Source organism: Cherax quadricarinatus, chromosome 18 (assembly GCF_038502225.1).
Source record: "Cherax quadricarinatus isolate ZL_2023a chromosome 18, ASM3850222v1, whole genome shotgun sequence".
Lineage (NCBI taxonomy): Eukaryota > Metazoa > Arthropoda > Malacostraca > Decapoda > Parastacidae > Cherax > Cherax quadricarinatus.
Window position 1 is genome coordinate 13,348,142 of NC_091309.1, and position 15,247 is coordinate 13,363,388.

At 38.6% G+C, this 15,247-nt stretch overlaps 1 protein-coding gene and 1 long non-coding RNA gene across 3 annotated transcripts in view; one reads left to right on the top strand and one right to left on the bottom strand.

The window, feature by feature from the left end:
* The first annotated feature begins 1,913 nt into the window (after window positions 1-1,913).
* LOC128689395 (uncharacterized) overlaps window positions 1,914-15,247 on the top strand; it is a 31,077-nt gene continuing 17,743 nt past the window's right edge. The window contains exons 1-2 of one of the 2 annotated variants that reach the window (XR_011392141.1): window positions 1,914-2,016; window positions 4,216-4,649. This is a non-coding gene — a long non-coding RNA (uncharacterized lncRNA). Of the gene's footprint in view, window positions 2,017-2,220; window positions 2,573-4,215; window positions 4,650-15,247 lie in introns of those variants that run through there. The other variant, XR_008407156.2, reaches the window with a different exon arrangement.
* LOC128689394 (uncharacterized) overlaps window positions 8,410-15,247 on the bottom strand; it is a 31,436-nt gene continuing 24,598 nt past the window's right edge. The window contains exons 11-15 of the mRNA XM_053777617.2: window positions 14,687-14,844; window positions 14,102-14,218; window positions 12,542-12,653; window positions 9,754-9,893; window positions 8,410-9,119 (exon numbers count right to left, since the gene is read on the bottom strand). Of these exons, the coding sequence (XP_053633592.1) occupies window positions 9,003-9,119; window positions 9,754-9,893; window positions 12,542-12,653; window positions 14,102-14,218; window positions 14,687-14,844 (644 nt within the window). The 3' untranslated portion in view covers window positions 8,410-9,002. The remainder of the gene's footprint in view (window positions 9,120-9,753; window positions 9,894-12,541; window positions 12,654-14,101; window positions 14,219-14,686; window positions 14,845-15,247) is intronic.

Genomic DNA, 15,247 nt, shown 5'->3' on the forward strand with positions numbered 1-15,247 from the left:
GAATTACGCTAGTATCTTCCTGAGTAAAAACTGGGAGGAAGTAAGAATTGAAAATTTCACACATATCCTTATCACTGTCAGTGATCTGACCTGAGTTACTCTTAAGTGGGCCTATCTTGTTCCTAATCTTACTTCTGTATACCTGAAAGACCCCTTTTGGGTTAGTCTTCGAATCCCTTGGGTTAACAAAAGATTGTTGTTGTTCTTGATTTGTTGGTATTCTCCTGGCCCGGGTCTTTTCCAGATGCTGACCTGGCCTTGGCTCCCTGTCTTGGGAATATCTTGAGACCTATGTCTTCCATGGGAGGTGGTACAAGTACCTCCTCATCGCCTGAGACCAACTGTTCCCAAGCCTAGCCCAATTGCCCGCCCTCACGGGGCTAGTAAGGAGAACCTAGGCCTCTGATCTGCCATCTTCCCCGCCCCACTGGAGGCTCGTGGGAATGGCAGTTTTGTGAGCTGCATCTGGTAACAAGCTCTAGCTCTGGCACCTTCCCTGCCCTAAGAGGGCTCGTGGGAGTGGTGTCTCAGATTTTTAACAGAGGAGAAAACCAAAGAAATATCTTTATTTCTTCAAGTACATGTACAAGGTATACAGGCCTAGCTGACGTCAATGTCAAACTACTACTATACAGAAAGCAGCTTGTTATGCAGAGCATTTCGGGCAAATTAAGTCAGTTTTGTCCCAGGATGCGACCCACACCAGTCGACTAACACCCAGGTTCCCATTTTACTGACAGTGAATATAGACAACCCGTGTAAAGATACATACCTAATGTTTCTACCCTCGCTGGGAATCGAACCCAGACCTTGCCGTGTGAAGCGAGAGCTTTAGCCACCAGGCCACAGGGCACCGATATATTAAGTAAGTTTATTTAGGTACAGGTGCACATAAGTGCAATTATCATACCAAATCTCGGTGGTTATATTAAGTACATCATGCATTGCCGGCAGGTCTTGCTGCTGTGACTGCCACTGCCCAACACCTTCTCCTACCTAGGATATAATCAAAACAAAATTATTTATTTCTTAAATTGGAGACACTGTTTTTTTCCTACATTTGTAGACACAGTGGTGGGCTGGAAGGAATTCCTCGGCGGGTTACTGGTGAAGTAATGGAACATGGCCGGAAAACCATCCTATGTGATTGTGGAAATTTATTTGGTCCCTAAAGTTCCACAGGACAGATACGGCGTACGAAGGGGTCCCAGCATAGCCGTAATGGAACGGTTGAGCTGGGTGGCCCTTAAACCCACCCAAACAAAAAGCGTTTTCCCCGAGTTGGCGTGGTTGGTAAGCTTATTTATTTATAGATTTACCCTTCAGGGAAGGAGTAGGTAGGTTTACTGGTAGTACACTAATATTAGGATCATTGAGGCAACTGTAGATAATAATAATGTAGACCTAAGACCTTAACATAGGTAGTAATAGGCCGATAATGTAGGCAAACACTAGGTTAAGTTAGCTAGGGAGAACTGGCAGCCCTAGTTTGAACGAAGAGACGAGGGTCTGGAAGAGAGACCAGCTCGTTCTTCTTAAGACAGACACCAACTGGACAAGACATGCCGTGATCAGCAGACGGCGCCCCCACGTGTCTTCACATTTGAGACCTAGGGAAATCTGGTAGAGGCACCTCGACATACCGTAGATGACCTCCGTCAGGCCCATACAGTAAGACAAGACCTCCGCTTTATCTCGTAGATTTCTGGCCAATGTCTGGGGAGAATTGTGAGTGAGTTTGATCTGTGGGCCCAGTGTGCAGCAGGCAGTGCATGCCCAGTAAGTACCAGTGTCTCTTGGCAGTCTGGAAGCTAGTGTCCATGTCTGCATAGTTATACTAGGGGATACATACCCTCTTGGATATAGGAATTTCTGAGGTGCAGGCAGGTCACTAATAACGATTGAATTTTGCAGGAATTAAGGCTCCCGGTTGCACGTGGTTTCTGAGGGGAAGTCCAAAGGGGCTAAGGCTAAGCTTAGGGAAGTTGAAGATCAGGATATATGCTGCAACACCAAGTAAGTTAGTCCTTTATACGTGCATGCAGGCGAGTTTCTTGCAACATCATTTGTGAAAATCTGTCCTATAAGCCACTTGTGAGGCTGAGGTACCCACCTCAGAGCTCGGTGTCAACAGAGTTTGCCAGGGTAGGCGACTCACTTGGAGGCAGTCCACACAAATTTTCACATTGATGAAGTATGACCTGAAAACGATCCTGCATAATGGAGTCTTGCAGGATTGTTTTGTTTGTTTTATGGAAATAAAAATCATTATTTATTAATTATCAAAAGAAGAGTCAAATTTTCCTTGGATCTAAAGATTTTCTAAAAAAAATTTAAGTGTATATTTAGCAGTAATAAATTATTTGAGTTGGCAACAGTGGTGGTAGTGACGTCACGTCATTCCGCGGGTTCATAATTAACACAAACTGTATGTTGCAGTATTTTCTAGGCCTAATACAACTGCTTGAACCCAGTTAATATTGATTTACCTCTAAGCAAACTGCAAGTATCCTGAAGGAGAAGAAGATATTATTTGTAAAGCTTGTGCTTAAAACAAGTGGCAGTCTTCAGGGTAAGTCAGCAAGTTTATTCAGGTTAACAATAATACAATTACAGATTATCATACGTAGCAGCGTATGAGTAGAGAACCTAGGATAACCCAAAAAAAAAGTCCGAGTGACTTATTTCCAATGGTATGTTGTCTATATTTTTTATATATTAACCCCCCCCCCAAAAAATATAATATATATAACTGAATTGTGTGGCACTGTATGACGGGACCACAAGGGAGGTTACATGATGTTGGTAAGGGGCTCTTGATTCAAGTATTTGGAAGTAACCCATGATTTCACTGTAATTACACATTCCAATTAAAACTTTACCAGTTGCAATACTGTAACATGGAAACTTCTGTTACTTATACAATACTTCTTGAAATAATGTATATAAATCAAAGTTGTTCCTTATTATCCCTCTAGGAAGGTTCCTTGATGCTGGTGAGGGGCTCTTGATCTAGGGAATTTGATCTGTGCTCGAGTTCCCTGAATTAAACCCGAATACCTTCCACATCCCCCACAGGCGCTGTATAATCCTACGGGTTTAGCGCTCCCCTTTGATTATAATAATAATGTTCCTCATTACAGACACCTCGGTTCTGCTACCTTCGACTAGGATTTCTACAGACTAGCCATGGGTGCCAGGGTTATTTTTATTTTTGATGATTTCTGATGACTAGCCATGGATTCCCGGTTTATTTTTATTTCTGATGATTAGGACTTTACACTTGTTCACACTGAACTGCATTTGCATTTTTTTTTTGACAACAACATTAATGCCAAAAATCATCATGAAGTTTTATTGTATCCTTAATTTATTTGTTAACTTTAGTTAATTCTTAGCCTTTACACTGGAGCTACTCTATATTTTTCACTGCCTACCATACCTTCTTTTCTCATAAATAGATACAGGTCAGTGTTTCATTATGAAGATTTGATACCAGTCCTTATATTTTCTAGAAGTAAATTATGTTACTTTTTTCTTGTCTTCACTTCAGTAAACACAGTTTAATTATTATTATAATCAAGGGGAAGCGCTAAACCCGGAGGATTATACAGCGCCTGGGGGGGGGATGTGGAAGGCATTCAGGCTTAATTCGGGGAACTGGAGCACAGATCCAATTTCCTAAATCAAGAGCCCCTCACCAACATCAAGGAACCTTCCTTGAGGGGAAACACAGTTTAAGTATCACATTTCAGTTCTTGTGTGAGTAACTTGAGAGCAACTAGTCGCTTGTTTTAGTGTGTTTACAACATATTTTGGCATGTTACAGTTATAAGCTTTAATACATTATGCATTTTAATTTCTTTAGATTTTCTCAGGATTTGTTCCAGCAGAGCATCAGCAGTACATCTTCATTACATTGCACTGCCTTTTGTTCATAAACAAAGAGTGATCCTTGAGGTATGTAAAATAGGTAATTGGACTCATGGTTCATTTATTTTCCAATTCCACAGGAAATGGAAAAATCCTGAAGAATGTAAAATATGTCTTGACATCTTAGTGATGTTCGACGACCTTGTAATTTACCATGTGGACTTATGTTTTGCTCACCATTCATTATGAAAATGATTAAGGACTCTAAACTATTCTGTCCCACCTGCCATATTGAGCACATTGCATTATCTGTTACTCAGTTCCCAATTTCTTACATTACAGAAGGATTTTTAAGGAAACAAAGACTTGAAATTCACAGTAACAAAAGATACATCAGCAATGCCTTAACAAGACTGCTCAAGAGGCATTGGCAAGAAACTGCAATCCCAGGTTGAGGAGCAGAAGAGCAGTGTTAGTAGCTTCATCACTGATTGTGGAGAGATTCTGTCCCAACTAGACAAGTATCTGGAGCAGCTGAAGGACTCAAGGCTCAGCATCAATAACTCCAAGTAGCATTAAATGGTTTTGGGCAGAAGAACAAAGTATCAGTTGAGCTCCTGGGACAGGAGAACAAAATAGCAAAGAAGGAAGGAGAGAAAGGAAAGATGCAACTGCAATCTGTGATGCTGATCATAATGAAGAAGCTGAAGACTGGATCCAGAAATGTCAGAAAATCTTCCAGATATTAGCATGGTCCAAATACAGTATTAGCAAAGGTATGTTCTAAAGTCTGTACTTCATGGTTATAATCAGTAACTAAATTAAATGAAGATCTAATGCTTTTTTTTTTCAACCAAAAATGTAATTAATGAAACAGATCACAAACAAACGGCTTGGTTGCCCATGGCTAACCAGCACCATTCTGAAATCCATTGACAAGAAACACCAATATGAAAAGCAATATAGACAGGGCTTAATACACAAAGATATTCTTAAACACTATTCATCAGTTCTCACCAAAGTAATAAAGAAAGCCAAACAACTATACTACTCCAGTAGATTCACAGACACTAGAGGAGATATAAAAAAGACCTGGAAAACACTCTCTCAGATTCTAGGGACCCACAAACTGAAAAAAACCAAGAATATTGTCCTAACTAAACCTAATGAAACACCACTACATCCCACTGACACAGCTAACAAGATAAACGACTTCTTCTCAACCATAGGATCTAATCTCACCAATAAAATCCCACATACCAATGCCCATGCCGGGGACTACCTAGATGGGAATTTCCCAAATTCCTTCTATCTTGCACCAACTGAGCCCTCGGAAGTCACCGAGATTATAAAGTCACTTAAAAACAACTCAGGGAATCTGTCTAATGTCCCACCATTACTGTACAAGCGAGCGGCCCATATCCTTTCGCATGCTATTTCATTACTTTTTAACAAGTCACTAGAAACTAGCACCTTCCCGAAACTACTCAAGATGGCAAGGGTTACACCAATACATAAAGGTGGTGACCCTACAGACTTAAACAACTATAGGCCAATATCAAACTTACCATTGCTATCCAAAATCTGAGAAACTCGTGCACAGGAGACTATATTCATTTATAACAACACAAAACATACTCAACCCCTGCCAATTTGGATTCAGGAAAAATAAAAGCACTAATGATGCAATCATAAAAATGCTAGATCTGCTTTACACAGCATTGGAAAATAAGGAATATCCACTAGGAATTTTTATTGACCTAAGAAAAGCTTTTGACACAGTAGACCACGACATCCTACTCCACAAACTTGACCATTACAGTATAAGAGGCCATGCGCTTGCTTATTTCAAATCTTACCTTACTAATAGGTATCAGTATGTCACCATTAAAGACACAGCATCAACAACACGGCCACTTGATACTGGAGTTCCGCAGGGAAGTGTCCTTGGTCCCCTGCTCTTCCTCATATACATCAATGATCTTCCAAACGTATCCCAACACCTGAACCCCATTCTCTTTGCTGACGACACGACTTATGTCATCTCTCACCCTAATCTTGCCACCCTCAACACCATTGTTAACGAGGAGCTGATCAAAATGTCGACTTGGATGACAGCCAATAAACTTACGCTTAACACTGACAAAACCTACTATATTATGTTTGGTAGCAGAGCAGGAGATGCACAAATTAACATTAAGATCGACAACACTCTAATTACCAGACATAATGAGGGCAAATTCCTAGGCCTATACCTTGACAACAACCTGAATTTCAGCACCCATATCCAACACATAACCAAAAAAGTATCCAAAACGGTTGGGATCCTCTCCAAGATACGATACTACGTGCCGCAAACTGCCCTTATCACACTATACCATTCACTTATATATCCATACCTCACCTATGCTATTTGTGCTTGGGGATCAACTGCAGCAACACACCTAAAGCCAATAATAACCCAACAAAAAGCTGCAGTAAGAATAATCACTAAATCCCATCCCTGGCAACACACCCCCCGACTCTTCATAGATCTAAACTTACTGCCTGTTCAGTACATCCACACTTACTACTGTGCAATCTACATCTACAGGACCTTAAACTCCAATATCAACCTTGACCTAAAACGCTTTCTTGATAGTTGTGACAGAACCCACAGGCATAACACCAGACACAAACATCTCTACGACATTCCCCGTGTCCGACTAAACCTTTACAAAAATTCAATGTATGTCAAAGGCCCTAAAATCTGGAACACCCTACCTGAAAATTCCAAAACTGCAGACACATTCATCACCTTCAAAACTACCATCAGAAAACATCTTATCTCCCTGATACACCCCATCAACTAACTACACGAATACCACCTGGTGGTTCACACTTACACTCACTCACCCATTTGACCATAAACAGAAATATTAATCTCAATCTTAAAATAATGAATCCTATGATACTCCAATACTGAAACTATGTACTGTGCCAAAACAAAAGCATTCACATTGCTAAACTCACAAACTAGTATTTAGTCACTTAGCCATAATACCAACTTACCTCATAATTTGTAATATTTTAAAATAAAGAATTAAACTAAGTCTGCCCGAAATGCCTAGCCATGCTAGGCGTTCTAGTGGTACACTCTGTAATCATTATTTAACTACATGTAAACCACACAACAACCAAATTCTGTAAATTCAACATTGTAATCTTTATACCTGGAGTTTACCTGGAGAGAGTTCCGGGGGTCAACGCCCCCGCGGCCCGGTCTGTGACCAGGCCTCCTTTGAAATAAAATAGCGAGCTGGAGGTGGGAGGTACAGTACCTGCACTCCTCTAAAGGAGTGAGGATGTTGCGGAATTAAAAATAATTTTCATGTAGTTCATTGTTCAAGACAATTACTGTGCAATCTCGGCTTTACACAACATAACCTGTATCATCACAGACCACTATGAAGGTTCTCATCATGGTTTGAACCTTTACAAGGTGTTGAACTGTGATTGTGAGATTACACAGATTTTTGTACTAAAGTTGAACAGGAAGAAGAGGTCACACAGGGGGAAGAGGTCAAATTACATCATAGAGGCAGGTCAGTCACACAGAAGGAAAAGGCTAAAACTGAATTTATTTGCACAGAAAACTTAAAAGGCTATCCTAAAGTTTGCCAACATTGTTGCTGTACTTCACTTATGCCACTGTTTGACAGTACTTTATTACTTATAAAAGTTTCTCATTATCAGATACTTTTAAGATTTTACCAATCTACATCCTACGCAGGATTTTATATTTTAAGCCATTTCCATAATATGGTGTTTATCTACAATAAACTATCATTCATTTATCTCATTTGTACAGTTTATCAACATTATTGGAGAAACATCAAACGAGATTGGAATTTAATTTATTAAACATTTCATTGAAGAAGCCATCTTGATAAAACATTAAAAACCCAAAAAATTATTGAAGGAATTACTAAATGAATTGCTTGATAATAATGCAACTAACAGATTCATAATGCCCCACAGAAACTTGATAAAGCATATTTAAAAGGTATTTCTGTAAAATACTATGCATTGCATAAGAGGAGTGTTGTAGTAGGCTTACTTGCCCGTGCTTTTAAGGCTAACCACACCAGCATCCAGTGTGGTTCACCAAGGCTGATCATGTCAAAACTACTACTTCTACTACTACTGGATAAGTGGAACAAACTCACGAGTACAGTTATTGAGGCTAAAACGTTGTGTAGTTTTAAAAATAGGTTAGATAAATACATGAGTGGGTGTGAGTTTGACCGGACTAGTTTGTGCTGCTGGGTCTGGTGCCGTGCTCCTTCCTTGAGTGGAGGTGACCAGACTGGGTGGGCCATTGGGCTAATCCAGAGGGGGGGGGGACATGGACCTGCTCCGCATGGGTCAGTAGGCCTGTTGCAGTGTTCCTTCTTTCTTATGTTCTTATGTAATGTCTCTAGTGTTATATTCTCCTGTATTTAACTGAAGAAGCCTGTTGTGCAGGCAAAATATCTTGGAATAAAGATATCCAAGTGATTCACATGTATCTTTATTTTTTTTATTTGGCTACACTGGTTTGGCAACAAATATTTTAATACAGAGGGTGCACTGGCGATATAGCTATCTTTTAGTTTAGTAGAGGGTTCATTCTGTGTGATGTTAACCCTTAACTGTAACCTGTATTCTGAACTATGAAATAACTATATTAATAAATTTTATAAGCTATGAAATTCTTATTATTGAATATTCAGAACTTCATTCTGGTTTTGCTGTAACACAAAGATCAATTTAGCAAATAATTTACCGTTGGAAATATTACCAACTTCATTCTAGAAGCATTATTTAACCCTTAAACTGTCCAAATGTAGTGCTCCAATCTTGATTTTCTCCCTAAGAAAGAATGTAAAAAACGTAGATCTACATTCGGAGCACTTCGCAAGCAAACGTAGATCTACGTTTGGACAGTTAGAGGGTTAAAAAATTCTGCAGGACCACCTCCCCCACACACTTGCCTTCAGCACCACTGCCAAATTAGTATATTATTTCCTCTTTACTCAAATCCCAGATTGGTGTTTTGTTCTGTTTTATTTTCAGTTCAGGAAAACTGCAATTTAATTTTTAAGATATTAGGTTTGTGAAGGCAAGAATATTTTGAGTTGTGATGCAAGTTCCTCAATAAAGGTAGACAACTGGTAGGGTACACTGCACTTCCCTTGATTTTCTGCCACCAATTCCCAGAGTTTCTGTAAAAAAAAAATGCATTTATTACCACTAGCCATCTTATACACAGTTGTTTAAATAGGTGTGTTAAACATTTCTTCATTTTTTGCATGAATCTATAATTCTATCCTCTAATGCATTGATTTCTTTTAAAACAACTACAAAAAGTTGATTTTTGCTATGATGCAAAAATCATCATAGCAAAGCCTCGTCCAGCTCCACCATATAATTCAAGTATAATTGCAGTCTAGGGTAGGTTCCTTGTTGCTGGGGAAGAGCTGTTGATCCAAACAGTTGGAGCTTGAACCCCTTCCTCAGATCAAATGTGATTACCTCCCATCCCTCATGTTGTAGGAACATTCCGCTCATTATTTCCTCAACAGTTTAAGTCCCTGCATCTTTTTAATTCCCATGAGATATGTATAAGGTGCATAATAAAGCTGCCAAGCTTAACTTGCCTATAGACTATACTGTAAACCATGCTACAACCCTCCATCAACCTAAGCTGTTTTATGATTAATATCCACATATCCACTTGATCAAAAATCCTCAGAAAATTCAAAGTGTAATTAATAAATAAATTCATAAAAACATTATACTAATTACATTTATTATGGTAAGTGAAAAAAAAGGAACTTTATAATGTGTTGAACTGACCTGCAGCAGATTCCAGTACCCCTGCACACGCTTTGTGACCACCACCACTACTTTAGCGCTCTCTGAAATCTCCTCCAGCACACCCATCATCTTTGCTGCTGTCCAGATGTGCTCCCACACTTCTTGCTGGCTGCTGTCTTCTGTTATTGGTTTAAAAGCTATGATATATAAAACTGGTATTTATAATAAAGCCTCTCCTCACATAACAATGGAGTTCCATTCCTAAGACCATGTCGGTAAATGAATTTGTCGCAAAGTGAGGAGCATATTATAATGGTAGTAGGTTTGTGTCAACTATCTTTGATATGGTTTTAATGTCACCTTTACACCATTTATAACATTTCTGGTATATTTTTAAATGTTTATACAGTAGTATACTGTATATCATAATAAACAGAATAGAGGAAATCAGCTCTAATATACATTATTTAGGCATGCATACTGGTCAGAGAGCCCGTCGTAGGTCCAAGGCGTTGGTAAACGAGTATGTCGCTAAGTGAGGAGAGGCTGTATAAAAAAATACTAACTACACACCACAGATTGTAGCAGCTGTTTACTAATTATATAAGGTTCACCTAGCTATTAGTTGACTAATTATAGTACATAGGTTCTACAACTGTGTAGTTGTTAGTTCACTAACTATATTGGTCCTGCTAACTGTTCATTAACCATATATACACTACTTGTAGGTAGTAGGTTGGTAGACAGCAACCGCCCAGGGAGGTAAAAGTGAGTGTAAAACGGAATCCTGTAATTGTTTTACATGATGGTAGGATTGCTGGTGTCTTTTTTCTGTCTCTTAAACATGCAAGATTTCAGGTACGTCTTGCTACTTCTACTTACACTTAGGTCACACTACACATACATGTACAAGGATATATATATACACCCCTCTGGGCTTCCTTCTATTTTCTTTCTAGTTCTTGTTCTTGTTTATTTCCTCTTATCTCATGGGGAAGTGGAACAAAATTCTTCCTCCATAAGCCATGCGTGTTGTAAGAGGTGACTAAAATGCCGGGAGCAAGGGCCTAGTAACCCCTTCTCCTCTATAAATTACTAAATTTAAAAAGAGAAACTTTAGTTTTTCTCTTTGGGCCACCCTGCCTTGGTGGGATATGGCCAGTTTGTTGACAAAAAAAAATATACACTACTGTTTATTAGTTTACTAACTATATAGGTCCTACTGGCTATTAGCTTATTAACTATATGCAGTGCTACCCCAAGTTTCGAACTGCTCCCAACTCGACCAATTATGCAAGTGTATTATTGCAAGTGCTTTTGTAAGTGTATTTTTGGGGGTCTGAAACAGACTAATTTAATTTACATTATTCCTTATGGGAACAAATTTGTTCGGTAACGGCACTCGAACAGCCTTCTGGAATGAAGAAAGTTCGAAACTTGGGGTACCACTGTATATATAGGTCCTATCATCTCATAGTTCAGTAACAATATAGGTCCTACTTGCTATTAGTTTACTTACTGATTCTTAGTTTACTAACTGGCTTTAAGGTTATTAACTACATAGGTCTTAAGATGTCCCGTAGCTCAATGCTAATGCACTTGGCTCACATGCTGTCTGGGGGCTGATCCCTGGTAAGGCTGGAAACATTAGGATGTATTTCCTTAAGACACATGCTGTCCAATGTTCATTTATCAGTAAAATGAGTACCTGCGTGTTAGTCGACTAGTGTGGGTCTCATCCTGGGGACAAAATTGACCTACTTTGCTCAAAATGTTCTGCATAACAAGGGGCTTTCTATATACATGAAGTAGTATGTCATTGATGTCAGTTTGGCCTGTATACCTTGTACATGTACTTGTAGAAATACAGATTATTATTATTATTACTTGCTGTTAGTTTACTAACTACATAAGTTGTATGAGCTGTTACGGTTTGAACTATATATGTCTTTCTGGCTCTTTATTTTACTATGCAAGTTCTACTGGCTCTTAGCTTACTATCTATATATGTCATACTGGTAGCTGGTGTAATAACTATTAACTGGCTGTTATTTTACTAGTTTTACAGATCCTACTGCTGTTAGTTTACTAATAGTTTAAGCCCTACTGGCTGATAGTTGAAGTAATGAGTTAAGAGTTTGTCTTGTAAGTGTTTTTAGAGCATAAAAAGTTATCGAGTATGAATTCAAATATCTAAGAGGTATATTTCAAAAAAATGGCCCCACAGCCCCTGGGCCCTGGGGGGTACTGACCCCCATAATGCCTCCAGGTATGAAAATTGTGAGCACAGTTCTAATTGAGAATTAGGGCCAAAGATTGTGATCTGTATATTGTCTACTGGGCTTGACTTGCTCTCATTCAACATGGCCACCAGTGAGCATCATGTAATAACTTGCAGAGAGTACTTTCCAAATTTGGCATTACTATAATTGCTATAAATTTAAAGAATGTACCATAATACAAATATATAACACTATAAGTTTGAACCTATGAACTCCAACAATGGAGGTGTGAGTGTCTAGACCTGGCTGTGGTGCAAGGCCACATGTAATATCAAGATTTTTGTGTACTATCAAAATTCTTGACTGCATTTTTTCAGCCACATTGAAACAAAGTTGTGCTATGTGAATCAGTGTTTTAAGAGGGTTTTCTGTATTTAGGAGGTGTGGCATGCTCTTTCAGAAGTCAGTACATACCACTAGGTGCCTGAAGATAGAATGATTTTAGAAATTATATCAACATCAAAGCAAGTGGAATATCAAGTATAGGAAAACTTGAATAATTAAAGGTTCTAGCAAAGCTGTGTATAAGTGTGTAAATGAATTACCGTTATAATTGCTAGATGATTTTGACTTTCCTTGACTATGCTCTTCCATCAGTTTCTTCCACAAGTACTGCAGCTTTGTGGCACCATTTACCCAGCCAAGTAGGTGGTGCCCCTGAAAAATAGAGCCATCTTTTAGAATATGTATGTATTTAAAATTACAAAAAATACTGAGCCGTTTATTTCTACATACAGTATATACAAATCGGTATCTTGAAAAAAAAGGTAGACTAGATGTATTTCAGTCACTGCAATCTGAGAAAGGTATCTCCATATCCCCTCAATGCATACAAATGGATTATAGTGCGGCGTAAGTTTCTAATGTAGTTAAATACATATTAACAATGAAGATTTGAAGCCAGTCAGAAGCATTCAGAAGTTATCATATGGTAACTAAAATCCTAATTTTCTTAAAATAAATGTTAAGTTGGCACCTATAAACTCAAAACTATTTCAACCCTTCCACTAAGGTATGCCAGCTTTGAAAGTTTAATGCCAATCAAAAGAGGTATTCTCTAGTTATCACACAGAGACCAATACATGTATTCAAAAATATATCGGCACTTTAAGTTTGAAGCTGCTTAGATGCTGCATTCTCATGTTAGTGTTGAAGGCTTGAAACCAGTTTGATGATGCAGTCACGAATTACTGAATGTAATCCAGAACAGTTTTGCAGTGTTCCCAATTTGTCTAATAAAATTGGCAAACTGGCACTTTTTTTTTTAACACGTCAGCCATTTCCCACCGAGGCAGGGTGACCCAAAAAGAAAGAAAACACCCAAAACAAAAAGAAAGAAAATTTTTTTATCATCATTCATAAATAATCACTGTCTTTGCAGAGGTGCTCAGATACGACAGTTTAGATGTCACTCCAAACAGCCAATATCCCAAACCTCTTCTTTAGCAGAAATGGGTTGGTAGACAGCAACCACCCAGGGAGGTACTACTATCCTACCAAATGAGTGATTGACAGAAACCTGTATTTGTTTTACGTGATGGTTGGAGGGATGGTGTCTTTTTTCTGTCTCATAAACATGCAAGATAACAGGTGTATCTTGCTACTTTTACTTACACTTAGGTCACACTACACATGCATGTACATGTTTATGTATACACACTCATCTGAGTTTTCTTTGATTTTTATTTTAATAGTTCTTGTTCTTATTACTTTTCCTTTCATATCCATGGGGAAGTGGAATTGAATCTTTTCTCCATAAGCCATGAGTGTTGTAAAAGTGAACTAAAATGCCAGGAGCAATGAGCTAGTAACCCCTTCTCCTGTACAGCTTATTAAAAATAAGAAGAAAACTGGCAACTATAGAGCATAAAATTAATTCAAATCTTTCTCTAAGTAGATACACTAGCAAAGAAAATTTGAAGCCTATCAAAAGAGGTATTCTCTAGTACTGCACAGAAATAAATTTCCTTAATAAAATTGACAAATTAAAAACTTACAAAACACAAAATCAGTGTGAAGCTTTCAATAAACCAACATATTAAGATTCCAGTTACAGTAAGTAGTCTACAATACTGTGGCAAACATTATGAGTATTACCAACTGACCTGTAGCAGTAGTTTTTCCCAGAGGCAAGCAGGATTCTGCCCCAGTAGCTTCTGTAGGGCCTGACTGAATGTGTGCTTGTCAAGTGTATCTCCACACATACCTGGGTGGGATGTGGCCTGCACAACAAGTATCATCAACAATTACTCAAATTTCTTATTTATGAGACTTTGGATTATTAACCACATTGGGCTACACAAGATAACTAAGAAAGAAAAACAGCAAGGTTACTTTCTTTGGTACTCTTTCCCAGGATATAACCCACAACAGTTGTCTAATCCCTAAGGTTCATTCAATGCAGAACTTGCTGAAATATTTTGTGGATTTATAGGAATGTATATGGTCACAGCAACTGTAGCATTTTGTTATTCAGAGATACATTTTTACTGTTATGTTATTAAACTGCAAGATTTATTTAAATTTACTACTGTGTCATCCTATATAGAGTCCTTGGATTATTCAGAAATACAGTATTTCAACTACAGTGTTTCCTGAGCTGTACCTGGCCTAAATACAAATATAACATTAAATCTGAGGCAGCTACTAAATTGTCAATGCAGTAGTTAGACCAAATAAATGATCCAGACCTGATTTAGGAGGGTGACAGCACTGGTGAGCAAGGCAAGGATCTTGTCTGTGTCTAAGTTCCAAGACACCACCAGTGATCCTTCTCTAGTCTCTTCTCCCTGCACCCACACCAGCACATCCCCTGCCTCCTCACCTTGGAACTCATCCACCTTCTTAACTGGGATACAAATACATGATAAGCCATGGTGATATACTGCAACAATTGAGGGGTTTGATAAAGTATTATGTCACATAGATAAGACTTAGACCACACTTCAAGCAACCATTGGGGATGGGATACCCAAACTACTATTTTTGTTTATTAACACATCGGCCTTCTCTCACCAAGGCAGGGTGGCCCAAAAAAGAAAGACTCATCATCATTTACTCCATCACTGCCTTGCCAGAGGTGCACTTAAACTACAGTTATAAAACTGCAACATTAATACCCCTCCTTCAGAGTGCAGACACTGTACTTTCCATCTCCAGGACTCAAGTCTGGCCTGCCAGTTTCCCTGACTCCATAAATGTTACCTTGCTCACACTCCAACAGTACGTCAAGTCCTAAAAACCATTTGTCT